General features: G+C 36.1%; 1 protein-coding gene across 2 annotated transcripts in view; it reads left to right on the forward strand.

The window, feature by feature from the left end:
* LPCAT2 (lysophosphatidylcholine acyltransferase 2) overlaps positions 1–4,873 on the forward strand; it is a 77,136-nt gene extending 72,263 nt beyond the window's left edge. For both annotated transcript variants that reach the window (XM_010374983.2, XM_030924472.1), the window contains one exon: positions 2,483–4,873. In XM_010374983.2, the coding sequence (XP_010373285.1) occupies positions 2,483–2,667 (185 nt within the window). In that variant the 3' untranslated portion in view covers positions 2,668–4,873. The remainder of the gene's footprint in view (positions 1–2,482) is intronic.
* The last annotated feature ends 22,682 nt before the right edge of the window (positions 4,874–27,555 follow it).

Below are 27,555 nucleotides of genomic sequence, written 5' to 3' on the forward strand. Positions count from 1 at the left end.
TAAAAATGATTTGTAGATAGCCATTATAACCTGTTGATTTAAGTAATTTTGCAGGGAAATCTGCTTTGTTTTTTGGAGTTCAACCTTTTTCTTTGCAGAATACAGAATATCTCCCCTTATTCTGCAAATAGGCAAATCTGCTATTTTTTTCAAGCGTGTTTGAAGTATTTAAGTATAATTTTGTTTAAAAAGTAGATATTGATATCTGTCATGAATGTGACCATTTAAATTGTTTAAATGTGATCCTTTAAATCAGGGGTTCCCAACCCTTGGGCCATGGACCGGTACTGATCTGTGGCCGTTAGGAACAGAGTTGCACAGCAGGAGGTGAGTGGCAGGCGAGTGAGCATTATTGCCTGAACTCTGCCTCCTGTCTGATCAGTGGAGGCATTAGATTCTCGTTGGAGTGCATGAACCCTATTGTGAACTGCGCATGCGAGGGATCTAGGTTGCATGCTCCTTATAAGAATCCAGTGCCTGATGATCTGAGGTTGAATAGTTTCATTCTGAAACCATCTCCTCCATCCCTTTTACCATCCATGGAAAAATTGTCTTCCATGAAACCAGTCCCTGATGCCAAAATGGCTGGGGACTGCTGCCTTAAATTACTTTATTTTCAGTTTTCCATTATCTAAATTAATGCTCAAATTCCACGTAGAGTCAATCACAGGACTTCCAGAAATGAGTTACTCTTTAATGCCACTGACATCTCAACCGAGGATCTTGATCTTTTGGCCATAGCACAAGTCTTGAAATTAAAGTTCTTGGTTTCAGTAGATCAACTGTCATGCTCACTTATCTTCAAAGTCACTTAAGTCTTCTATGTGTCTCTGTCATTGAAACAGACTCATGTAGATGAAACTTTATTTTTATTTTTTTCTATAATGTATCCCTAGAAACTAGAAACTTTATTTTGGAAGTTAATAAAGAACAATTAGTAGTTTGCCTGATTTAGAAATAAAAAGTGGTTTATTAATGCAAAACAACATTGCAATTGCAAATAATGATTTGGGTTCAATCTGGTGACTTCCTCATCACTAAGACCTGTTTATATATTTGTGTTTTTTGAGATAGGGTCTCACTCTGTTGCCCAGGCTGGAGTGCAATGGCATGATCACAGGTCACTGCAGACTAAGACCTATTTTTGTTTTCAAGAGTAAGGTAGTCTAATGTGTCATGACGCAGACCCTTGCTTATCAGAGGATTTTTAAAAAGTAAATGGATAGAAATAGGACATTGAGTTAAAATTATTTTATTATAGAGCCAAATGGCAACTAATCCAAAGACCATGCTGTCTTTGCTGTAATAAGCTCAATAAAGTTTTATCCACCCAAAAGTAGAGAGTAGAAGGATTTAAAAATAGAAGACAGAATAATATTTCAGAAACTCCAAGTTACTGGCGGATTGAGGTTCAAATCCTGATAATTAACTGAGTAAGCCTTTTATAGCCCTATCCCAGCTTCTAAAACACTTGAGATAAAAAGAACTCCTCTACTTGGAGGTCTTGTGGTATGATTATTATATATTGTACACTGTCCTATCCATTATTGATTATAAATCAAGGCTCAGCTTTTTAAGACTATATTTTTCTGTACCAGAGTTAAGGGCTCAAATAATTTTAAAAACCAGTTATAGAAAGTGGTGGGTAATAGAATTTTTTAAACATTTTTTAAATTGCTAGAAATAACAAAAATACAAAAAACTAAATAAAACATATAAAGCACAATGAAGTTTTATAAAGTGAACACCTGTGTAACTACCATTCAGGAAATAGAGCTTTTCCACAACTCCAGAAACCCCTGTGTGCCCTTTCCCAGCCACACCTCTACCTCTCTCTTAAAGAAGAGGGTTGTTATTCTGACTTAAAAAGGAATCTCTCCTTGCTTTATTTTACTTTAACAGTTCACCCCTAAAGTATGTCTCTTTAAATATTAAATTTTAGTTTTGTCTAAGTTTTTGAACTTTATATAAATAGACTCATACAATTATGTGTTACTTTATATCTTGCTTTTTTCATTAAACATTATGGCTTTAAAATTAATCCACATTGTGACTACTAGCTGTTCATTCATTTTCATTGCCTTATAGCCTTATGTTCCATGAGTATGACACAATTTATTTATGCATTTCTACTGTTGATGGACATCCAAGTTGTTTTTATTTTTTATCTATTATAAATAATGTTGCTGTGAACATTCTCATGCATGTCTCTCAGAGTACAATATGCACAAATTTCTCTAGGATGTATACCTCAGAGTAGAATTAATGGGTCAAAGAGTATGTATATCTTCAACTTGACTAAATAATGGAAAAACTATCTCCCAAAGTGGTTGTACAACTTTTATTTTCATATTTTCATCAGCAATGTTTGTGTGTTGAGTAGTAGAATTTTGTAATAATTGCATGAGTCATTTATTAATCTGCATCATGTCAAAAGAAGATTCACCCCAACTTATTGGATTTTTTTTTCTTTCTCTTCTAGAGGAATTTAAAAGTTTTGCCTTAAGGCATCCAGAATATGCTAAGATATTTACAACATACCTAGACCTCCAGACGTGCCATGTGTTTTCATTACCAAAAGAAGTCCAGATAACCCCCTCCATTGCCAGTAATAAAGTCAGCCCTGAAAAGCATGAAGAGAGTGCCTCAGACAAAAAAGATGATTGAAAGCAGTATTTCCAATAAGGAAAACACAGTAGCTTTTGCTTGAAATTATAAAGGCACTTATTGATAATACTTTTAATGTGTTGGTAATGATGTTCAAAATTGAAAGTTTTTTAAATAAAAATGATAGATTTTCTTACTAAAAATGTTTTTATTAACCTTACTTTTATTGGAAAAAATCAAGCAATATTTCTTTTTCTTTTATGTTATATCGTACTTTACTGATTCATTTACTGGTGATACATATGTTTTTATGGATTTTCTGGTTTAATTTGCATATACAAATGAATGCAATGGTCTTACTATTGGTGAGGATTGAGCAACCTCATTTAAAGTTTTAAAAATATAAACACTTTTTAATCTACTTTCCTCTAAAAATCAATAATATTCTATTATTTCTAATCCTTTTCCATTTGGGAAATAAGAATGAAGAATCTGAGAATTTTACATCTATAACTTTAAAGATTCATTTTCCATTTAAATTTCAGTGTCTTGGATCACTGAATATGGGAAGGGAGAGCTTCACTAATTAGATGCAACTTCTTAAGAACTTATATTCTCTTTAACATACATCTCTATTGTAGTTTTTTTCTCTTTTGTTTTTTGAGGTGGAGTCTTACTCTGTCACTTAGGCTGGAGTGCAGTGGTGCGATCTTGGCTCACTGCAACCTCCACCTCCCCGGTTCAAATGATTCTCATGCCTCAGACTCCCGAGTACCTGGGATTACAGGTGCCCACCTCCACACCCACTAATTTTTGTATTTTTAGTAGAGATGTGGTTTTGCCATGTTGGCCAGGCTGGTTTCGAACTCCTGACCTCAGGTGATCCACCCATCTCAGCCTCCCAAAGTGCTGGGATCACAGGCGTGAGTCACCGTGCCCGGCCTGTTGTAGATTTTCTTAACTACTTGCTAAGGAAATCATATCCTTTTACATGAACTACAGGTTTAGAACTTGGTTTTAAGACAACTGCTATGGCCAGAGGGTAAATGGGAATTGCCTTATTGAAGGTAACGTTGATTGGCTAATGAGAAAATGAATTGTTTGCCACAGAGTTGAATTTAATTTGAGTTAGATAGTTCAGAATGTAGCACTTGCCCTATAAATGAATCAGATTTGTTCTATTTATATAATATTAGAATTAATATATTATCGTCCACGTGGGAATTTTATTTTGTTAAGTAGACTCTCAAATTTTAGAGCTTATGTGAAGTATCTCCACAGAAAACACAAAAGGTTTCAAAGTATCACCCAAAGCTAGGGAATCAAAAAACCTACTTTATTAATGCAAGACCACAATTTAAGACCCAGGCAGGAATCCAACAGCAACATTTTTCCTTTAGGTTAAGCAATAATTTTTCTGAATTGCCATTTTTAATGGGTCTCATACATGCATATTGCTAATATCATCCACGTTTGAGATTTTCAACAAAGAACCAATTTATTAATATAATGTACAAAAATAGTTGGCTCATTTTCTGAATTCAGTCTTTGAAATAAAACTACTTGTTTTGGCTGTGTTTCTGAATGTACTGGTGATTCATCCCCAAGCTAATTTTTTAAAGTCATTTTTGAAGTTGGGAAGTCTCATGAGAGATGTTGAAGTAGGTGTTTAATCAAGAGTCATGATTTCAAACTAGTTTTACATATTAAGCAGTTAGTGTTCTAATTTAATGGGTAAATGTGTGTTTGGATAATTAAATACCTGAAAATTTTATCCTTAGGTATATGTAATTATTTGCCTCTTATATGTCTTAAAGCTATTTAAACAAGGTGTTCAGTGAGCCAAAACAATTGTTAAAGTAATTAGAACAGTAAGTCTTTATCATAGTGTCTGTCATATGCAATGAATGTATGTAATACTAAAAATCATGACTTTTATCAAATAAAAACCACACATTAATCCTATTAATCATGAAAGCATAGCACTGTAAGTTAAAGGTTTTCTATGAGGCTCTTGAAAGTGATCCCATTGCTTTCCTGTTTTAGAATAATATTTTATGCTCTTTATTTCCATTTCTGTGAATGTGATATTTCTATTTTGTGATTATGTTACTAAATAAACAAACTTGCTACATAAAATTCTTAGCAATTAAAAAAATTCTGATTCTGCCATTTTGTCTTGAATGTAATATACCTTTATAGTATGTTTACATATTTATGAATATGATTAATCATTTTTGTTTGCATTAAGCTTTATGAAATGTCAGAAATAGTTTTACTCTAATGAAAAACTCAAATTTTGCCGAAAGTAGCAATATTCTTAAAGATGTTGAATTTTGACTGGTTGAATTTTATATAGTAACACAAGTCATGATCATCAATATTATTGCAGACCAGGACTCTGCTTATATGCCTTGCTAATAACAAAGATTTCTTTCACAGAGGCTTTTCTCCTCTTAAGATTTAAAGTAAGAATTACATTTTATTAAGTCAGTTAAATGCACCATGGTTTCATATAATAATACAAAAAAAATACTTGGCCGGGCGCGGTGGCTCAAGCCTGTAATCTCAGCACTTTGGGAGGCCGAGACGGGTGGATCACAAGGTCAGGAGATCGAGACTATCCTGGCTAACACGGTGAAACCTTGTCTCTACTAAAAAAATACAGAAAACTAGCCAGGCGTGGTGGCGGGTGCCTGTAGTCTCAGCTACTCGGGAGGCTGAGGCAGGAGAATGGCGTAAACCCGGGAGGCGGAGCTTGCAGTGAGCTGAGATCTGGCCACTGCACTCCAGCCTGGGCTACAGAGCGAGACTCTGTCTCAAAAAAAAAAAAAAAAAAAAAAAAAAAAAAACTCTTGGAAGTGAGAAATATTTTATCCTAAAACCTCTAAACCATAAAAATTCAACTGAAACAGTTCTGTTGAAGGATAATGACACACTGACTGCTTATAGACCAAGTTGCTCACATTATGTGTGTTTAGTCCTCCTCTGCCACTGCTTTTAAAGCCTTGTAAGGCTGAGTGTGATGGTAATGCTAGCTCTTATGTATATTTAAAGGAGACTGCCTCCCTTTTAGAAGACATCTGGTCTACTCTCTGCATGAGGCACAGCAGTAAAGCTAGCTGATTCCCAGAATCAGAACTCTCACCTTCAGACTATTACCGAATGCAAGGTTGTTCATTGAAGGCTATTAATTGATGCTCAAATAGAAGGGCATTGACTATATTGGAACAGATGGACTCTCTACTACAAAAGTCTTTGGGTATTTGCTTTTTATATAGAAAATGCTAACATGGATAGAAAGATACTGGTACAAGACCATTCCCGGGAAGGCAGACTTCTTACATTTGTTTCCTTTTCTGCTCGTTTGAATGAACGCCTCAAGTTTTTGTTAAATTGTTATATCAGAGTGATAAATAAGTGCTATGGCTTGATAGAGGTGAAACTCTTCATATACAAAATACGTATCACAAACTTGGGTAAATAGGATAGTAATCTGAAGAACTTTTGCCCTTTCTACCTCATTTACTGTAACTCTTGTTTCTAGGTAATCGTTCTCTCCCAACAAACCTGTCAAGTGTCTGTGTAACAACCAACATGTTCTAACAAATTGTCTCCATTGCACTTCAGCCAGCTCCCTATTTTTTATAACGTATTAACTTTATTATTTTCTTATTTTGAAGGAACCTATGTACATTAGCAAAATTAAAAAGGTAGAGAAAAATATAAACAGAAAAAATTATGTTTACTTCTACCAGTTTAAATCAACTATTACCAATTTTACACATATTTTACTCCATCTTTTTTCAAAGTTTCTTACATTTTCAAAACAACAATGTGTATATGCTGTTTTATATCCTACTTTTTCACTTATAGCATAACATTTTTCAATGTCATTAAAATTCTCTGCAAATGTAAATTTGAAAAAGTGTACCTACTGTTTTTTGGAAATCTGTAACAAACTGTGTAATCATTCTTCTAATATTAAACATATTGTGTCTAGAATTTATTTCTTCTGGTGGGTTCTTGGTCTCGCTGACTTCAAGAATGAAGCCGCGGATTTCACGGTGAGTGTCACAGCTCTTAAAGGTGGTGTGTCCAGAGTTGGTTGTTCCTCCTCGTGGGTTCCTGGTCTGGCTGACTTCAAGAATGAAGCTGCAGACCTCACAGTGAGTGTTACAGCTCTTAAAGCTGGTGCAAACCCAAAGAGTGAGCAGCAGCAAGATTTATTGTGAAGAGCAAAAGAACAGAGCTTTCACAGTGTGGAAGGGGACCCAAGCAGGTTGCCCCTATTTGCCCAGGTGGCCAACTTTTATTCCCTTATTTGGCCTCACCCAGGTCCTGCTGATTGGTCCATTTTACAGAGTGCTGATTGGTCCATTTTTACAGAATGCTGATTGGTGCATTTACAATCCTCTAGCTAGACCGAAAAGTTCTCCAAGTCCCCACCCGACCCAGAAGCCCAGCTAGCTTCACCTCTCAATATGAGTTTGACTTTCATTTGGGATGTATTAAAAAATCCAACTCAAAATTCCATAGTAGTTCATAATTAGAAATAGTTTGCTAAAACTTACTGAAAAATCTGCTGAAGATTTTACAATTATTAAAATTGGTTTGAAACTACTTTTATCACAGGAAAATTTTGATATTATTATAGATTACATAGAGTATGGTAATTTTAACCATAACTTAGCCTGAAGGTAATTTTATGTGAAGTTAACAGGTTCATGTCTTTTAAAGGTGAGTAGATTTCATCTCTTCAAAATATTTTTTCCTTTGTAAAAGTAAGAGACTTAACAATTATTACAGTAAGCAATAATAATTATAATGGCTACCTATTTGGAGTGCCTACTATGTATTAGTCATTGTGCTAAGTGATGTACAGGCATCTTATTTACAGTTCAACTCATTTGAACCTCAATGACTCATAGTTTTGTTTGTCTCTTATTTTATTTAACAAAATTTAAAACTATTTCTAAGTCACTCATTAAATGACAAAGCTTAAATCAAATTTTGTCTGATTGTAAAGGCCATACTTTTAATCATTTATATAAAACAATACAGCTGCCTGATTTATAGAATTTATAGATTTAGCTTCTGCCATATATTTTCTTACTGATGAATGATATATATCAAATGTTGACTTAGTTTTTAAATGGAAGACAGAGGCGGTTTAGAATGGCCTGTTTTCAGTCAGCCAAAAATGTCAAAACCTTCTATGAGTAGTCCAGGTACTGGAAATCAGAGACAAATTGAACTTTAGGATACTACAATAATTTTTTTTCCTTTGTGGGTAGTGGTGGAGCATGAATTCTCTACTTCTTATCAGTCCTTCTGCTGTGATGGCCCTTTCAGTCACATCTCTGTTCTCAAAATAAGAATATAATCAAAAAAGTAGAGTTTGAGGGAACTGAGGACTAAGTCAAAAGTGGGATACCTAGGACTTCATTCTAGTTACCGTGGAATTATCTCCTTTGCTTTTCTTCCTGTTTGTGCTTTTTCTATCCTGTTAATTCTGTTGCCTTATGGAAAGCACAGTGATTGTTTCAAAGCATAAACCAGACATCACTTCTCCAGTTTAATTTTTTTCAAAGGCCCCATTGCATTTTGGAAAAAAAATCAAAATATTCAACATGGCCTACAAAGCCCTGTCACCCGTAAATAGGGTGTTGAGTCTGACTCGTACCCACAGTCTAAATCTCAACTGTCTCCAATCTCCTCCCTCATTAAACTCTTACCAGCAAATCTTTTCTTCAAACTGGCTAATGCCCTATTCTAGCCTCAGAGTTTTGTGCTGCTGTTCTCTTAGCTACAGTGTTCTTCCCCAGGATTTTTATCTGGCTTTCTCTTCTTCATTTAGTCTTTTGAACAAACAGCTTCATTGAGATATAATTCATATACATACAATTTATCCATTTAAGGTATATATTTTAATGTTTTTACTATATTCACAGAGTTGTACAACTATCACCACAATCTAATTTCAGATCATTTTCATCTTGGTTCAGATTTTAAATCAAATGTCACATCATCCAGTAGGAACGCCAATCACTAATTAGAAATGCCCATTATGTTTCTACAGACATTCTCAATCCCACTACCTGTTTTGTTATTACACTTGAACTTACATGAAATTATTTACTTGTTGATATATTTATTGTCTGTTATTCCTAGCACATAGAAAGTATGCCTGACACATAGTAAACACTCGATCTTTGATGAAATAATGTATAATGATAACTTTTTTTTTTTTTTTTTTTGCTTATTCTGCCTTGTATTGTGTAAGATTAGAGACAATCCTTACAACAGACTTGAAAACCCAGACTTATGATCTCTAAAACTCATATGTAAATTAAGGCTTAGAGAAGTTTCATCACTTGCTCAGAGTTACATAACTGGTGAATACCAGGGCTAGATTTCAAACCCAAGTCTGCCTGACTCTAAATGAAGGGATGTTTGATTCGGCCAAAGTAACCTGAACCCTTAAAATAACCAAACAATTGTTTGACAGGCTTTAACTTCCAGTAACATGGAAACTAGATAACCTGAGAACCTGCTGGGCACAAAACCCCTAGAATACTGAACACAATATCACAAACGTATTTTGAAATGCATAAGATGAACATGCAAAATACTGAGGGAACTCCTCAATGGCCAAAAGTGGAAAGCAGCTGAAAACCAGAACTGTGTAAAAGCCTAAAAGTTACAGTTGTCCTGTAGACATTCGTCAATCTCGGTAACAAAGGGACTTAGTATTTTTTGGCTATGGAAGACAAAAGACAAGCTTTTTGTATAAGGTGGGAATGTTAAACTCAGACCTCATGGGAGAAAAAACAGATGAAGAGCTAGAGGCTCAGTAAAAGAAAGAACCGGAAAAATCCATCTTCTGACAAAAAAGACAATGAGGAAAGTTTTCCATCTTGGGCTGGGTGCTTGGTTGGAGCAGGGGGAAAGAATCTCTGATTTTGCAAAAAATTTCAATTAAAAAATGTTTCAAAACTCATTTTATGGCCCAGTCTGTGTATGTCTTGTTGAATGTCCCATGTGCATTTGAAAGGAATATGTATTCTGCATTTGTTGAGTGTAATGTTCAATAAATATAAATTAGGTTCGGTTAGTTGGTAATGCTATATAAACCCTCTATAGCCTCACTGACTTTTTGTCCGTTTATTCTATAATTATTGAAAAGGGGATATTGAAATTGTCAACTGCAACCATGGTTTTATCAGCAGTCAGTTTGTCTGATGTCCTGCCCTTAGATTCATAATCACTTATGATTTTCATAGTCTTGATGAATTGACCCTTTTATCATTATGAAATATTCCTCTTTAATTCTAGTAATACTCCTAATGTTACCATAACTACTCCAACCATGCCAACTTTCTTATCATTAGTATTTGCATGGTTTATATTTTTTCATCCTTTTACTATTAACTTGTGTCCTTATTTTTTAAATACATCTCCTAAATGAACATTTTATGACTCATTCAGGCCTTGATTTTTTTATTCTATCTGACACTTTCTGTCTTTTAGTTGGAGAATTTACTCCACCTACATTTAATGTAATTATTGATACAGTTAGGTTTACTACCATACAGAGTCTACTATCTTGCTTTTTGTTTTGTTTGTTCCATCTGTTCTAGGATACTCTCTCTTCTTTTTCTGACTTCTTTTGAATTAATCATTTTTTGACATTTTATCACTTTATATTTTCTTTTGACTTATTAGATATAATTACCTATTTTTAATGGTCGCTCCAAGGCTTACAATATCCTTCACATCTAAACTGTATCTTTAATGTAATATAGTCTACTTTCAAATAATAGTATACTTTTTCACCTATAGCATGTGAAACTTACAACAATATACTTTCATTTTACTCTACCTTATTATTTCTGCTATTGTCTTATGTTATTTGTGTGTTTTAAACCCCACAAGACACTTTAATTATTTTTGTTATAAGTAATTACCCTTAAGAGAAAGTAAGGCTTTGATAAAGAAAGGTATTTTGTATTTATCTACATATTTACTGTTTCTGGCACCCTTCGTTTCTTTATGTAGTTCCACTTTTCATCATTTTCCTTAAGCATGAGGACCTTCCTTGAACAATTCTTGTAGCACAAATCTTCTGTCGATAAGCTCTCTCAACTTTATTTTGTCTAAATATGTCTTTATTTTGGCTTCATTTTTGTAGAATATATTTTTTTTTCTTCTTTCTTTTTTTTTTTTTTTTAATTGTACTTTAGGTTCTAGGGTACATGTGCATAACGTGCAGGTTTGTTACATATGTATATTTGTGCCATGTTGGTGTGCTGCACCCATCAACTCGTCAGCACCCATCAATTCATCATTGATATCATGTATAACTCCCCAGTGCAATCCCTCCCCCCTCCCCCCTCCCCATGATAGGCCCCGGTGTGTGATGTTCCCCTTCCCGAGTCCAAGTGATCTCATTGTTCAGTTCCCACCTATGAGTGAGAACATGCGGTGTTTGGTTTTCTGTTCTTGTGATAGTTTGCTAAGAATGATGGTTTCCAGCTGCATCCATGTCCCTACAAAGGACGCAAACTCATCCTTTTTTATGGCTGCATAATATTCCATGGTGTATATGTGCCACATTTTATTAATCCAGTCTGTCACAGATGGACATTTGGGTTGATTCCAAGTCTTTGCTATTGTGAATAGTGCTGCAATAAACATACGTGTGCATGTGTCTTTGTAGTAGAATAATTTATAATCCTTTGGGTATATACCCAGTAGTGGGATGGCTGGGTCATATGGTACATCTAGTTCTAGATCCTTGAGGAATTGCCATACTGTTTTCCATAATGGTTGAACTAGTATACAATCCCACCAACAGTGTAAAAGTGTTCCTATTTCTCCACATCCTCTCCAACAACTGTTGTTTCCTGATTTTTTAATGATTGCCATTCTAGCTGGTGTGAGATGGTATCTCATTGTGGTTTTGATTTGCATTTCTCTGATGGCGAGTGATGATGAGCATTTTTTCATGTGTCTGTTGGCTGTATGAATGTCTTCTTTTGAGAAATGTCTGTTCATATACTTTCCCCACTTTTTGATGGGGTTGTTTGTTTTTTTCTTGTATATTTGTTTGAGTTCTTTGTAGATTCTGGATATTAGCCCTTTGTCAGATGAGTAGATTGCAAAAATTTTCTCCTATTCTATAGGTTGCCTGTTCACTCTGATGGTAGTTTCTTTTGCTGTGCAGAAGCTCTTTAGTTTAATTAGATCCCATTTGTCAATTTTGGCTTTTGCTGCCGTTGCTTTTGGTGTTTTAGACATGAAGTCCTTGCCCATGCCTATGTCCTGAATGGTACTACCTAGATTTTCTTCTAGGGTTTTTATGGTATTAGGTCTAACATTTAAGTCTCTAATCCATCTTGAATTAATCTTTGTATAAGGAGTAAGGAAAGGATCCAGTTTCAGCTTTCTACTTATGGCTAGCCAATTTTCCCAGCACCATTTATTAAATAGGGAATCCTTTCCCCATTTCTTGTTTCTCTCAGGTTTGTCAAAGATCAGATGGCTGTAGATGTGTGGTATTATTTCTGAGGACTCTGTTCTGTTCCATTGGTCTATATCTCTGTTTTGGTACTAGTACCATGCTGTTTTGGTTACTGTAGCCTTGTAGTATAGTTTGAAGTCAGGTAGTGTGACGCCTCCAGCTTTGTCCTTTTGACTTAGGATTGTCTTGGCAATGCAGGCTCTTTTTTGGTTCCATATGAACTTTAAAGCAGTTTTTTCCAATTCTGTGAAGAAAGTCATTGGTAGCTTGATGGGGATGGCATTGAATCTATAAATAACCTTGGGCAATATGGCCATTTTCATGATATTGATTCTTCCTATCCATGAGCATGGTATGTTCTTCCATTTGTTTGTGTCCTCTTTGATTTCACTGAGCAGTGGTTTGTAGTTCTCCTTGAAGAGGTCCTTTACATCCCTTGTAAGTTGGATTCCTAGGTATTTGATTCTCTTTGAAGCAATTGTGAATGGAAGTTCATTCATGATTTGGCTCTCTGTTTGTCTGTTACTGGTGTATAAGAATGCTTGTGATTTTTGCACATTGATTTTGTATCCTGAGACTTTGCTGAAGTTGCTTATCAGTTTAAGGATAAGATGAGACAATGGGGTTTTCTAAATATACAATCATGTCATCTGCAAACAGGAACAATTTGACTTCTTCTTTTCCTAACTGGATACCCTTGATTTCTTCCTCTTGCCTGATTGCCCTAGCCAGAACTTCCAACACTATGTTGAATAGGAGTGGTGAGAGAGGGCATCCCTGTCTTGTACCAGTTTTCAAAGGGAATTTTTCCAGTTTTTGCCCATTCAGTATGATATTAGCTGTGGGTTTGTCATAAATAGCTCTTGTTATTTTGAGGTATGTTCCATCAATACCGAATTTATTGAGCGTTTTTAGCATGAAGGGCTGTTGAATTTTGTCAAAAGCCTTTTCTGCATCTATTGAGATAATCATGTGGTTCTTGACTTTGGTTCTGTTTATATGCTGGATTATGTTTATTGATTTGCAAATGTTGAACCAGCCTTGCATCCCAGGGATGAAGCCCACTTGATCATGGTGGATAAGCTTTTTGATGTGCTGCTGAATCCGGTTTGCCAGTATTTTATTGAGGATTTTTGCATCGATGTTCATCAGGGATATTGGTCTAAAATTCTCTTTTTTTGTTGTGTCTCTGCCAGGCTTTGGTATCAGGATGATGTTGGCCTCATAAAAGGAGTTAGGGAGGATTCCCTCTTTTTCAATTGATTGGAATAGTTTCAGAAGGAATGGTACCAGCTCCTCCTTGTACCTCTGGTAGAATTCAGCTGTGAATCCATCTGGTCCTGGACTTTTTTTGGTGGGTAGGCTATTAATTATTGCCTCAATTTCAGAGCCTGCTATTGGTCTATTCAGGGATTCAACTTCTTCCTGGTTTAGTCTTGGGAGAGTGTAAGTGTCCAGGAAATTATCCATTTCTTCTAGATTTTCTCGTTGATTTGCGTAGAGGTGTTTATAGTATTCTCTGATGGGAGTTTGTATTTCTGTGGGGTCGGTGGTGATATCCCCTTTATCATTTTTTATTGGATCTATTTGATTCCTCTCTCTTTTCTTCTTTATTAGTCTTGCTAGCGGTCTGTCAATTTTGTTGATCTTTTCAAAAAACCAACTCCTGGATTCATTGATTTTTTGGAGGGTTTTTTGTGTCTCTATCTCCTTCAGTTCTGCTCTGATCTTAGTTATTTCTTGCCTTCTGCTAGCTTTTGAATGTGTTTGCTCCTGCCTCTCCAGTTCTTTTAATTGTGATGTTAGAGTGTCAATTTTAGATCTTTCCTGCTTTCTCTTGTGGGCATTTAGTGCTATAAATTTCCCTCTACACACTGCTTTAAATGTGTCCCAGAGATTCTGGTATGTTGTATCTTTGTTCTCATTGGTTTCAAAGAACATCTTTATTTCTGCCTTCATTTCATTATGTACCCAGTAGTCATTCAGGAGCAGGTTGTTCAGTTTCCATGTAGTTGAGCGGTTTTGATTGAGTTTCTTAGTCCTGAGTTCTAGTTTGATTGCACTGTGGTCTGAGAGACAATTTGTTATAATTTCTGTTCTTTCACATTTGCTGAGGAGTGCTTTACTTCCAATTATGTGGTCAATTTTGGAATAAGTGCGATGTGGTGCTGAGAAGAATGTATATTCTGTTGATTTGGGGTGGAGAGTTCTATAGATGTCTATTAGGTCCGCTTGGTGCAGAGATGAGTTCAATTCCTGGATATCCTTGTTAACTTTCTGTCTCGTTGATCTGTCTAATGTTGACAGTGGAGTGTTGAAGTCTCCCATTATTATTGTATGGGAGTCTAAGTCTCTTTGTAAGTCTCTAAGCACTTGCTTTATGAATCTGGGTGCTCCTGTATTGGGTGCATATATATTTAGGAGAGTTAGCTCTTCCTGTTGAATTGATCCCTTTACCATTATGTAATGGCCTTCTTTGTCTCTTTTGATCTTTGATGGTTTAAAGTCTGTTTTATCAGAGACTAGGATTGCAACCCCTGCTTTTTTTTGTTCTCCATTTGCTTGGTAGATCTTCCTCCATCCCTTTATTTTGAGCCTATGTATGTCTCTGCATGTGAGATGGGTCTCCTGAATATAGCAGACTGATGGGTCTTGATTCTTTATCCAGTTTGCCAGTCTGTGTCTTTTAATTGGAGCATTTAGTCCATTTACATTTAAGGTTAATATTGTTATGTGTGAACTTGATCCTGCCATTATGATGTTAACTGGTTATTTTGCTCGTTAGTTGATGCAGTTTCTTCCTAGCCTTGATGGTCTTTACATTTTGGCATGTTTTTGCAATGGCTGGTACCGGTTGTTCCTTTCCATGTTTAGGGCTTCCTTCAGGGTCTCTTGTAAGGCAGGCCTGGTGGTGACAACATCTCTAAGCATTTGCTTATCTGTAAAGGATTTTATTTCTCCTTCACTTAGGAAACTTAGTTTGGCTGGATATGAAATTCTGGGTTTAAAATTCTTTTCTTTAAGAACGTTGAATATTGGCCCCCACTCTCTTCTGGCTTGTAGAGTTTCTGCCGAGAGATCTGCTGTTAGTCTGATGGGCTTCCCTTTGTGGGTAACCCGACCTTTCTCTCTGGCTGCCCTTAAGATTTTTTCCTTCATTTCAACTTTGGTGAGTCTGGCAATTATGTGTCTTGGAGTTGCTCTTCTGGAGGAGTATCTTTGTGGCATTCTCTGTATTTCCTGAATTTGAATGTTGGCCTGCCCTACTAGGTTGGGGAAGTTATCCTGGATGATATCCTGAAGAGTGTTTTCCAACTTGGTTCCATTTTCCCCCTCACTTTCAGGCACCCCAATCAGACGTAGATTTGGTCTTTTTACATAATCCCATACTTCTTGCAGGCTTTGTTCATTTCTTTTTCTTCTTTTTTCTTTTGGTTTCTCTTCTCGCTTCATTTCATTCATTTGATCCTCAATCGCTGATACTCTTTCTTCCAGTTGATCGAGTCGGTTACTGAAGCTTGTGCATTTGTCACATATTTCTCGTGTCATGGTTTTCATCTCTGTCATTTCGTTTATGACCTTCTCTGCATTAATTAGTCTAGCTGTCAATTCTTCCACTCTTTTTTCAAGATTTTTAGTTTCTTTGCGCTGGGTACGTAATTCCTCCTTTAGCTCTGAGAAGTTTGATGGACTGAAGCCTTCTTCTCTCATCTCGTCAAAGTCATTCTCTGACCAGCTTCAATCCGTTGCTGGCGATGGGCTGCGCTCCTTTGCAGGGGGAGATGCGCTCTTATTTTTTGAATTTCCCGCTTTTCTGCCCTGCTTTTTCCCCATCTTTGTGGTTTATCTGTCTCTGGTCTTTGATGATGGTGACGTACTGATGGGGTTTTGGTATAGGTGTCCTTCCTGTTTGATAGTTTTCCTTCTGACAGTCAGGACCCTCAGCTATAGGTCTGTTGGAGATTGCTTGAGGTCCACTCCAGACCCTGTTTGCCTGGGTATCAGCAGCAGAGGTTGCAGAAGATAGAATATTGCTGAACAGCGAGTGTACCTGTCTGATTCTTACTTTGGAAGCTTCCTCTCAGGGGTGTACTCCACCCTGTGAGGTGTGGGGTGTCAGACTGCCCCTAGTAGGGGATGTCTCCCAGTGAGGCTACTCAGGGGTCAGTGACCCACTTGAGCAGGCAGTCTGTCCGTTCTCAGATCTCAACCTCGGTGTTGGGAGATCCACTGCTCTCTTCAAAGCTGTCAGACAGAGTCGTTGGCGTCTGCTCAGGCCTCTGTTCCTTCCCCTGTTGTTTTTTTAGCTGAGTCCTGCCCCCAGAGGTGTAGTCTATAGAGACAGGCAGGTTTCCTTGAGCTGCTGTGAGCTCCATCCAGTTCGAGCTTCCCAGCAGCTTTGTTTAACTACTTAAGCCTCAGCAATGGCGGGCGCCCCTCCCCCAGCCTCGCTGCTGCCTCGCGGTTAGATCGCCGCAGACTGCTGTGTTAACAATGAGGGAGGCTCCGTGGGCATGGGACCCTCCCGGCCAGGTGAGGGATATATTCTTCTGGTGTGCCCGTTTGCTTAAAGCACAGTATTGGGGTGGGAATTACCCGATTTTCCAGGTGTTGTGTGTCTCAGTTTGCCTGGCTAGGAAAAGGGATACCCTTCCCCCTTGCGCTTCCCAGGTGAGGCGATGCCTCGCCCTGCTTCAGCTCTCGCTGGTCAGGCTGCAGCAACTGACCAGCACCGATTGTCCGGCACTCCCTAGTGAGATGACCCCAGTACCTCAGTTGAAGATGCAGAAATCACTGGTCTTCTGTGTCGCTCGCGCTGGGAGTTGGAGACTGGAGCTGTTCCTATTCGGCCATCTTGCTCTGCCCCTGTAGAATATTTTTGATGGATATAGAATTCTAGGTTGATTTTTTTTCCTTCTAGTACATTACAGATTTCATTGTCTTTTTCTTTTTATTATCTCTGATGAGAAATTAACAATAATTATCTTCCTAGTTCTGTTGTATGTAATTTATCATCAGGCTACTTTTAACATTTTTTTCTTTATTACTAGTTTTGAAAAATTGTATTATGATTTGCCTTGGTGTGATATTCTTTATGCTTTTGTGGTTTATCGAACTGCTTGGATCTGTAAGTTTAGAGTTTTCATGAAATTTGGAAATTTTTCAACTATTTTTTTTCAAATAATTTTTCTGCCCCTAATCTTTCTCATTTCTCTCCTCTAATTACATATATGTTAGACCATTTGAACTACTCCATAGGTCACTGAGTCTATGTTAATTTTTTTCATCTTCCTTTTTCTGTATGCTTTGGTTTTCATATTTTTTGTTGCTCTTCAAGTTCACCAATTGTATCTACTGCAGTATAAATGTTTCATTTCAGATACCACATTTTTTGCTTAGTGAATTTTTATTTAGTTTTTTTCTTAGCTTCTATTTGGCTAATGAGAATTCCTATTCTCTCATTGTGTTCACAGATTTCCTAAATTTCTAGAATATATTTATATGTAGTTTTAAAGTTCTTATTTCTTATTCTGTCTTTGTTATTCCTGTTTCTATTCCTATCAGCTGATTTTCCTCCTAGTAATAGGTCATATTTCCTTTTTCTTCACATGTCTGATAATTTTGTGTTATATCCTGGACATTATAGATGCCACTTAATAAAGTGTCTAGATTTGGCTGTCATACTTAAATTGGGTGTATAGTTTTGTTTTGCCAGGTAGTTAATTTACTTGCAGATCAGCCTGGCTCTTTCTAGGCTTATTTTAAGGTTTTACAATAAAGGAGCCATAGTATTCTTTACTCTAGGATTAGATTAGCCTTGTGCCTAAGGTGTAGCCTTTCTGAGGGTCTCTTTTGAATCTCCTGGATATTCAACAAAGTCTCTATGCTCTGGCTCTATGCTCTATGTTCTAACCTTATGTGAGCTCCAGTAGTTATTCAATATACAGCTTCCTTTGTAGATATTCTTACCTCAGTACTTTTTTGTTTCTTCAATAGATGTTCTTTATCTGGCCTTATGGAGTCTTTCACTGAGCATGTGCGGCTTAGTAGCTATATTCGTCTACTTAGGCTGCCATAACAAAATAACACAGACTGGGAAGCTTAACAAACCAGAAATTTATTTTCTTACAGTTCTAGTGGTTAGAAGTCCAAGATCAAGATGCTATTAAGGATGGTTTCTGGTAGGATTTCTGGTTTATAGACAGCTGCCTACTCATGTGTCCTCACATGATCTCTTCTCTCTATACATGTCTGGAGAGAGAGAGAGAGAGAGAGAGAGAGAGAGAGAGAGAGAGAGAGAGCGCTCTGGTATCTGTTTCTCTTATAAAGACACCATTCCTATTGCATTAGAGCACAACTCTTATGATCTCATTTAACCTTAACTTACCTTTCTAAAGGCCCTGTCTCCACAGGCAGGCACGTTGAGAGCTAGGGTTTCAACACATGAATTTAGGTGAGGGGGATGAAGACACAATTCAGTTCATAACAATAATTAACCAAAGACTTAAGAGGTTTCCTATAGAGATTTCTGTAGCTCTATCTATAACCAACTTCCTTTTTCTCAGTACCATACTCCGCACTTTCCAACCAACTTAGCCTCCTCAGGCTCTAATCTCTGTCTCCTTAGCTAAGTGACACTTCTGTATTCTGTTTGGGCTCTTGCACTCTACAAAACAGTCCAGAAAATTTTCTAGACAGAATAAAACAGAGTGGTTATTATATCACCTCATTTGTTTTCCTTCTCTTGGGAATCATAGTCCTGCATTGCCTCTTGTCCGAAGTCTGAAAATAGTTTTCATATGTTTTGTTCATTTTAATAATACTTTATAGCAAGAGGGCTAACCAAGTACTAGCTATCCCATCATAGGTGGAAGCAGAGTTTCCTCACTGCCTCCATCCCAAGCATTTTAAAACATAGAGCTGACCTCACATGTTTTCAAAGTTTGAAATTTACTGATATGGTCCATGAATCCCCAACGCTAAGAATTAAGAATTCCCTGGGATACCAACTAGACAGAAATGTAAATCTTTGGAAGGATACATCTTCAACCTAACATGTGATGGATTGCCAAGTGAAGCCCAGCCAAACCAAAGTTCTAAAGTTATGAAATATGCAAGGAGATAAGGCAAGAGTCAGCACAAACAAACATCAGGAAAAATCTCAGAATCTTTGGATTATAGAATTGTTGAATATAAAAATTAAAGCAAGACTTTAAAGGCTGTTTAAGAAAATGATGAAACTATGAGACATGAACATGGTACCATAAAAAAGACCAGATCTATTTGAAAAAGGCTGCTAGAAATAGAGCATCTAGAATATAAAACTATATATTACACTAAATAGATTAGTTAAACTGTAAATATTGATACAGCTGTACAAAAGAATTAGGAAACTGATAATAGATTTGAAGAAACTATCCAGAATGCAGCATACAGAGGCAAAGAGAGAAAAATGAGGAAAAGAAAGTAAAAAAAAAATACAAGAATAAGAATAATTGGCACACATTTCATTGGAATTTGAGGAGACAGTAGTAAGAATGAGGAAAAAAAGCATTGTTTGAAGAACTAATAGATAATACTATTCTGGAGTCAACAAATGTGAATCCCTTGGATTCAGAACTGTAATGAGCCCCAGGGAAATGTATAAAATGAAATCTGTACCTCAATTCAACATAGTGGATTAGTGCAGAAACTAAAAGAAGATTTTTTTTTTTTTTTTTTTTTTTTTTTTTTTTTTTTTTTTTGAGACAGAGTCTCGCTCTGTCGCCCAGGCTGGAGTGCAGTGGCCGGATCTCAGCTCACTGCAAGCTCCGCCTCCCGGGTTCCCGCCATTCTCCTGCCTCAGCCTCCCGAGTAACTGGGACTACAGGCGCCCGCCACCTCGCCCGGCTAGTTTTTTGTATTTTTTAGTAGAGACGGGGTTTCACCGGGTTAGCCAGGATGGTCTCGATCTCCTGACCTCGTGATCCGCCCGTCTCGGCCTCCCAAAGTGCTGGGATTACAGGCTTGAGCCACCGCGCCCGGCCAAGAAGATTTTTAAAGCAGCCAGAAGTAAGTATGTTACTTACCGAGGAACAAACTTGTCAGTAGCACTGCTAGATTTGTCAGCAGCAACCACAAAAGCCAAAAGACAGTGGAATAGTAGCTTTAAAGTGCTGAGAGAACATAACTTTCAACCTAGAATTGTATATCCTACTAAGCTAATTTTTAAGTATTGAGAGTAAAATAAAGCTATTTTCAGACAAACAAAAACAGTTTGTAACAAAAAAAATTTATTCAAGAAACATCTTAAGTATATACTTCAAAAATAAAGAAAATGAACCTTGATGTAAAGACCAAAATTCAAGGAAGAATGATAAATAAAATAAGTGGTAGATAACTCTTTTTAAAAAATTGACTGTAAAGAAAAAGAAATAGGAGGAAGAAGAGGAGAAGACAGTGGACAGTGAATAAACATCAGTAACAAAGTGGAACTAAAATGCTACACAATCATAACATAAAAGAGGAGAGGACTATGATCAGGTTTAAAGCCTTAGTCAGGAGTAGGATTGAGATTTGGATTTCTTTAGATTTTATTAATTTTCTGTGTTAAGATTTTAAGGGAACCATGAAAAGAACAGAAATAGCTGGTGAAATGTGGAAACTATTGTGGGAATTTTAATTTAAAATTTTAATTTCATTAAAAATCAAGCAACCACTAGTGCATAAAAGAGACAAGAACATGGAAAAAGCAAGGTAAATATCACAAAAACAATATGACTGAAATAAATCCAAATTAACCAATAAGCAAACCGATATAAATGGATTAAATATGTAAACTAAATTATCAAAATAGCTAAAGTTAATCCAGTGCTATGCAGTTTGTAACAGATACAAGAAAAGTTTAATATCAGAAGAAACTCTATAAGCCAAAAGAGATTGTGTGCCTATATTCAGCATTCTTAAAGAAAAGAAACTCCAACCAAGAACTTTACATTCAGCAATCTAAACTTCGTAAGCAAAGGAGACATAAGATCCTTTTCAGACAAGTAAATGCTAACAGAATTTGTTGCCACTAGACATGCCTTACAAGAAGTCCTTACATGAGGAATGCTAAATATGGAAACAAAAGACCATTACCAGCCACCACAGAAACACACTTAAGTACATAGACTGTTGACATTAAAAAGCAACTACACAGTCAAGTCTGCATAATAACTAGCTGGCAACATAATGACAAGATCAAATCTTCTCATATCAATATTAACCTTGAATGTAAATGGGCCAAATGCCCCAATTAAAAGGCACAGAGTGGCAAGTTGGATAAAGAAGCAAGACCCAACTGTATACTGTTTTCAAGAGACCCATCTCACATGCATTGACACCAATAGGCTCAAAGTAAAGGGATAGAGAAAATCCTACCAAGCAAATTGGAAAAAAAAATAGGGGTTGCTATTCTAATTTCAGACAAAACAGACTTTAAACCAGCAATGGTCAAAAAAGACAAGAAAGGGCATTACATAGTGGTAAAGGATTCAACTTAACAAGAAGACTCAACTATCCTAAATATATAGGCACCCAAAATAGGAGCATCTGGATTCATAAAACAAGTTCTTAGAGACCTACAAAGAGACTTAGATAAACCGTACAATAATAATAGGAGACTTCAACACCCCATAACAGTGATCATTGAGGCAGAAAACTAACAAAGATATTCAGGACCTGAACTCAACATTGGACCAAATGGATCTGATAGACCTCCAAAGAACTCTCTACCCCAAAACAACACAATATACATTCTTATCATCACCACATAGCACATCTTCTAAAATCAACCACACAATCAGGCTAAAACAATCCTCAGCATATCCAAAGAAAAACAAAATCTTACCAACCACACTCTCAGATCACAGTACAATAAAAATAGATATCAATACCAAGAGGATTGCTTAAAACCCTATAATTACATGGAAATTAAACAACTGGCTCCTAGATGACTTCTGGGTAAACAATGAAATTAAATCAGAACTCAAGAAATTATTTGAAACTAATGAAAACAAAGATACAGCATACCAGAATCTCTGGGACATGGCTAAAGCAGAGTTAAGAGGAAACTTTATAGCACTAAATACCCACATTAAAAAGTTAGAAATTTCTCACATTAACAACCTAATATCACATCTTGAGGAACTAGGAAAACAAGTGAAAGCCAACCCCAAAGCTAGCAGAAGACATGAAATACCCAAAATCAAAGCTGAACTGAATGAAATTGAGACACACACAAAAAAGTCAAAAGATTGATGAAACCAGAATTGGTTATTTGAAAGAATAAATAAGATAGATAGACTGCTAGCTAGACTAATAAAGAAAAGAAGATCCAAATAAACACAATCAGAAATAACATAGGGGACATTACCACTGACCCCTAGAAATGCAACAACAACAACAAAAAAAATACCAGAGATGATTACAAACACCTCTATGCACACACATATAGAGAACCTATAAGAAATGTATACATTCCTGGAAACACACCTCTCAAGACTGAATCAAGAAGAAATTGAAATCCTGAACAGACCAATAATGAGTTCCAAAATTGAATCAGTAATAAAAAGTCTACCAACCAGAAAAACTGAGGTGAAAACAGATTCACAGCCGAACTCTACCAGACATATAAAGAAGAGCTGGTACCATTCCTACTGAAACTATTAAAAAAAAAAAAAAAAAAAAAAACTTAGGAGGCACTCCTCCCTAATGCATTCTATGAGGCCAGCATCATCCTGATACAAAAGCCTGGCGAAGAGAGGCAAAAAAAGAAACCTTCAGGCAATAAGTTTGATGAACAAAAATGCAAAAATCCTGAACAAAACACCAGCAAACTGAATACAGCAGTACATCAAAGAACTATTCCACCACAGTCAAGTAGGCTTTGCCCCTGGGATGCAAGTTTGGTTCGACAAAGGCAAATCAATAAATGTGATGCACCACATGAACAGAAATTAAAACAAAACTACATGATTATCTCAACGGATGCAGAAAAAGTTTTTGATAATATTCAGCATTTCCTTATTTAAAAATCCTCAGTAAATTAGGCATTAAAGAAACATACCTCAAAATAATAAGAACTATTTACAGCAACATCATACTGAATGGGCAGAAGCTGAAGCATTCCCCTTAAGAACTGAAACAAGACAAGGATTCCTACTCTCACCATTCCTATTCAACATAGTACTGGAAGTCTTAGCCAGAGCAAACAGGCAATAGAAAGAAATAAAAGGCATGCAGATAGGAAGAGAGGAAGTCAAACTACCTGTATTTGTAGACAATATGATTTTAAACCTAGGAAACCTGATTGTCTCTACCCCAAAGCTCCAAAATCTGATAAACAACTTCAGCCAAGTTTCTGGATACAAAATTAATGTGCAAAAAACCCTAGCATTTCTATACACCAATAACGTTGAAGGTGTCAAATCAAGAACACAACCCCATTCACAATAGCCACAGAAAAGAAACAATGCTTAGGAATATAGCTAGCCAAGGAGGTGAAACCTCTCTATGAGAACTACAAAACCCTACTCAAAGAAATCAGAGATGACACAACAAATAGACATAAACACATGCAAAAATATTCCATGCTCATAAATAGGAAGAATCAATGTTGTTAAAATGGCCATACTGCCCAAAGCAATTTGCAGATTCAGTCCTATTCTTATTAAACTACCAATGACATTCTTCACAGAATTAGAAAAAAAAAAACTGTTCTACAATTTTTATAGAATCAGAAGAAAAGAGCCCAAATAACCAAACCAATCTTAAGCCAAAAGAACAAAGCTGGAGGCAACACATTACCCAATTTCAAACTATACTACAAGGCTACAGTAACCAAAACAGCATGGTACTGGTACAAAAACAGATCCATAGACCAATGAAACAGAGTAGAGAGCCCAGAAATAAAAGCCATACACTACAACCACCTCATTTTCGACAAAGTCAACAAAAAAAAAGCAATGGGGAAAGGATTCCCTATTCAATAAATGGCTGATGAAATAACTGGCTAGCCATATCCAGAAGACTAAAATAGGCCTCCTTCTTTACACCATTTACAAAATTAACTCAAGATGGATTAATGGCTTACATGTAAAACCTAAAACTATAAAAACCCTTAAAGAAAACCTAGAGAAATACTATTCTAGATATAGGCCCTCATAAAAATTCTGTGACAAAGATACCAAATGCAATTTAAACAAAAACAAAAATTGACAAATGGGACCTAGTTAAAGAGCTTCTGCACAGCAAAAGAAACTATCAATAAACAGACAGCCCACAGAGTGGGAGAAAATATTTTCAAACTATGCATCTGACAAAGGTCTAATATCCAGAATCTATAAGAATTTTAACATTTACAAGAAAAAATCAAAAAAACTCTATGAAAAATGGGCAAAGAATATGAAAAAGACACACACACAGCCAACAAGCATATGAAAAAATGCTCGACATCACAAATCACTAGAGAAATACAAATAAAAAGCATGGTGAGATACCGTCTGATACCAGTCAGAATGGCTATTAATAAAGTCGAAAAATAACACATGTTGGCAAGGCTGCAGAGAAAAGAGAATGTGTATACACTGCTAGTGGAAATATAAATTAGTTCAGCCACTGTGGAAAGCAATTTAGTGATTTCTCAAAGAATTTAAAACAGAACTACCATTTGACCCAGCAATTTCATTATTGGGTACGTATCCAAAGGAATATAAGTTGCTCTGCCATAAACACACATGCACATGTATGTTCACTGAAGCACTATTCACAATAGCAAAGACAAGGAATCAACCTAAATTGATTATCCAGTACACTGGATAAAGAAAATGTGGTATACATACACTACGGAATACTATGCAGCCATAAGAAGGAGCAAAATAACATCCTTTCCAGCATAATGGATGGAGCTGGAGGTCATTATCCTAAGTGAACTAATGCAGGAGCAGAAAACCAAATACTACATGTTCCCACTTATAAGTGGGAGCTAAACACTGAGTACACATGGGCACAAAGAAAGGAACAATAGATACTGGGGCCTACTTGGGCGTGGAGGGTGGTAGGAAGGTAAGAATTTTAAAAAACTGTCTTTTGGATACTATGCTTATTACCTGGGTTATGAAATGGTATATGGACCAAAGCCCTGTGACATGCAATTTATCTATAGATGTACTCTGAAACTAAAATAAATGTTAAAAAAAAGAAAAAGAAAAAGAAGCTGAATATCAAAGGAGAGAAAGATATACCATGCGAAATATAAGTTTATATTAAAATAAGTAAACTTCAAAGACATTAGGAAGGATAAAGAGAAGTCAGTATATGATGATAAAAGGTATAATTCACTAGGAGGATACAATAATTCTAAACCTACAGGCATCTAATGATCTAACATCAAATATATGCAAAGAAAAAGTGACAATTAACCAGGAAAATGAAGAATCCATAGTCACAGAGAAAGATTTTAATACATGTCTGTCAGTAATTGATAGATAAAGCAGAGAGTAATTAGTAAGATTGTAAAATATTAGAACAAGTTAATTAATAAATTGGAGCTAATGAACATACATAGAATACATATAATTTTGCACTCAACAATTAGAGACTATACCAGTCTCAAGCATACATGTTCTCAAGCATACATGAAATTTGACCACATACTGAAGCACCAAGAAGCACTCTAACTAAAATTTAGCCAAGTTAGAATTCCATGGCAGATATTTACCAAAACCCCCCAAAACACATCAAAATAACATGTGGGAAAGATGCAAAAATATATATGTATATGTATCTCTCTCTGTGTGTGTATATATATACATACATATATATATATATATAAAATGAATTAAAGCCAGTAGATAAGTGGATCAATAAGAAGATGGATAGATAGATACATGAAGAGAGAGAGAGAGATTTTAAGAAATGGTCTCACATAATTGTGGAGGCTGGCAAGTCCAAGATCTGCAATGTTGGCTGGCAAGGAGACCCAGTGGAGAGTTAATGTTGCAGTTGGAGTCCAAAGACAACCTGGAAGCAGAATTCCCTGTTCTTTGGGGACCTCAGTCTCTTTTCTCTTAAGGCCTTCAAGTGACTGAATGAGGCTTACCCACATTGTCAAGGGTAATCTGCTTTCCTCAAAGTCTACTGATTTAAATGTTAATCTTCTCTAAAAAATGTCCTTACAGCTGCATCACACTGGTGTTTGACCAAACATTTGAATACTTCGACCTAGCCAAGTTGACACATAAATTTAATCATCAAAACTCCACTCCTTGGTACCCATACAGACCCCCTTAAACCATACTTAATCTCCTCTAGAGAAGTATGCCAAGTGAAAACAGCCAATCCCCCAAACTTACATATTGCATGATTCCACTTACGTAACATTATTGAAGTGACAAAATTACAGAAATGGAGAACCAATTAGTGGTTTCCAGAGACTAAGGTGGGTAGTGTGGATGGGAGTGGGTTGGAAGTGGCAGTGGCTATAACAAACAAAATGAGGACTCCTCCCTCCTGGTGATGGAAATGTGCTGTATCTTGATTATATCAATGTCATCTGGTGGTAATATTGTACTGTAGTTTTGCAAGATGTTACCACTGGAGAAACTGGATAAAGGATGCACAGGATCTCTCTGTGTTATTTCTTACAACTGCTTGTGAATCTATAGTTATCTCAAAATAAAAAGATCAGTTTTAAAAACTTCCAGAAAAATGAATTAAGAGAAAAACAATTTTAAGTACCTAAAAATGGACATTACTACATATTGAGAAATATTTTTTTAAAATCATAAGCCAACACTATGAAACACATTCTTCAGATGAAACAAAATATTCAGGAACAAGCAATGTTTATTCATGAAACTCACAGCAATGTAGTTTGTTGGGGTGGAGAGATAAGAAGGAGAATGACCTCTTAAAATTAATCTGCTTTGCTTTAAAGGAGACCCCTTTTACATTTACATTTCCTATATTTTACAGAGAAAAAGGTATATTTCTCATCTATTCTGAGTCTTAAGGTCATATTTTAACCCAGGGGTGTCAGAATTTCCTGAGCATGAAACAAAGGAACAATTTGAAATAGTGACAGGTGGGAAAATATAATCGTCAAATAATTGGGCAACAAATACTTTTGTAAATCAGGTGGTTTTCATTGTTTTCAACAAAATTGGAGGAGGACTAATCAACTCATGAACTGGTGAATAATTACAAATAATCTGTGATAATTGATCACTATATGATTTTGGCAAATAAATGTAATTCAAATAATTTTTTTATAACACACTCTTCCATTCCCATCTTTTATATATTTGAATGTTTTTTTCAGGGCTTTTATCTATAAAAATGAAAATAGGAATAGTACTAATGATAAACCATGACCTTTTAGCAATAAGTAATATTCACGA

Source organism: Rhinopithecus roxellana, chromosome 20 (assembly GCF_007565055.1).
Source record: "Rhinopithecus roxellana isolate Shanxi Qingling chromosome 20, ASM756505v1, whole genome shotgun sequence".
Lineage (NCBI taxonomy): Eukaryota > Metazoa > Chordata > Mammalia > Primates > Cercopithecidae > Rhinopithecus > Rhinopithecus roxellana.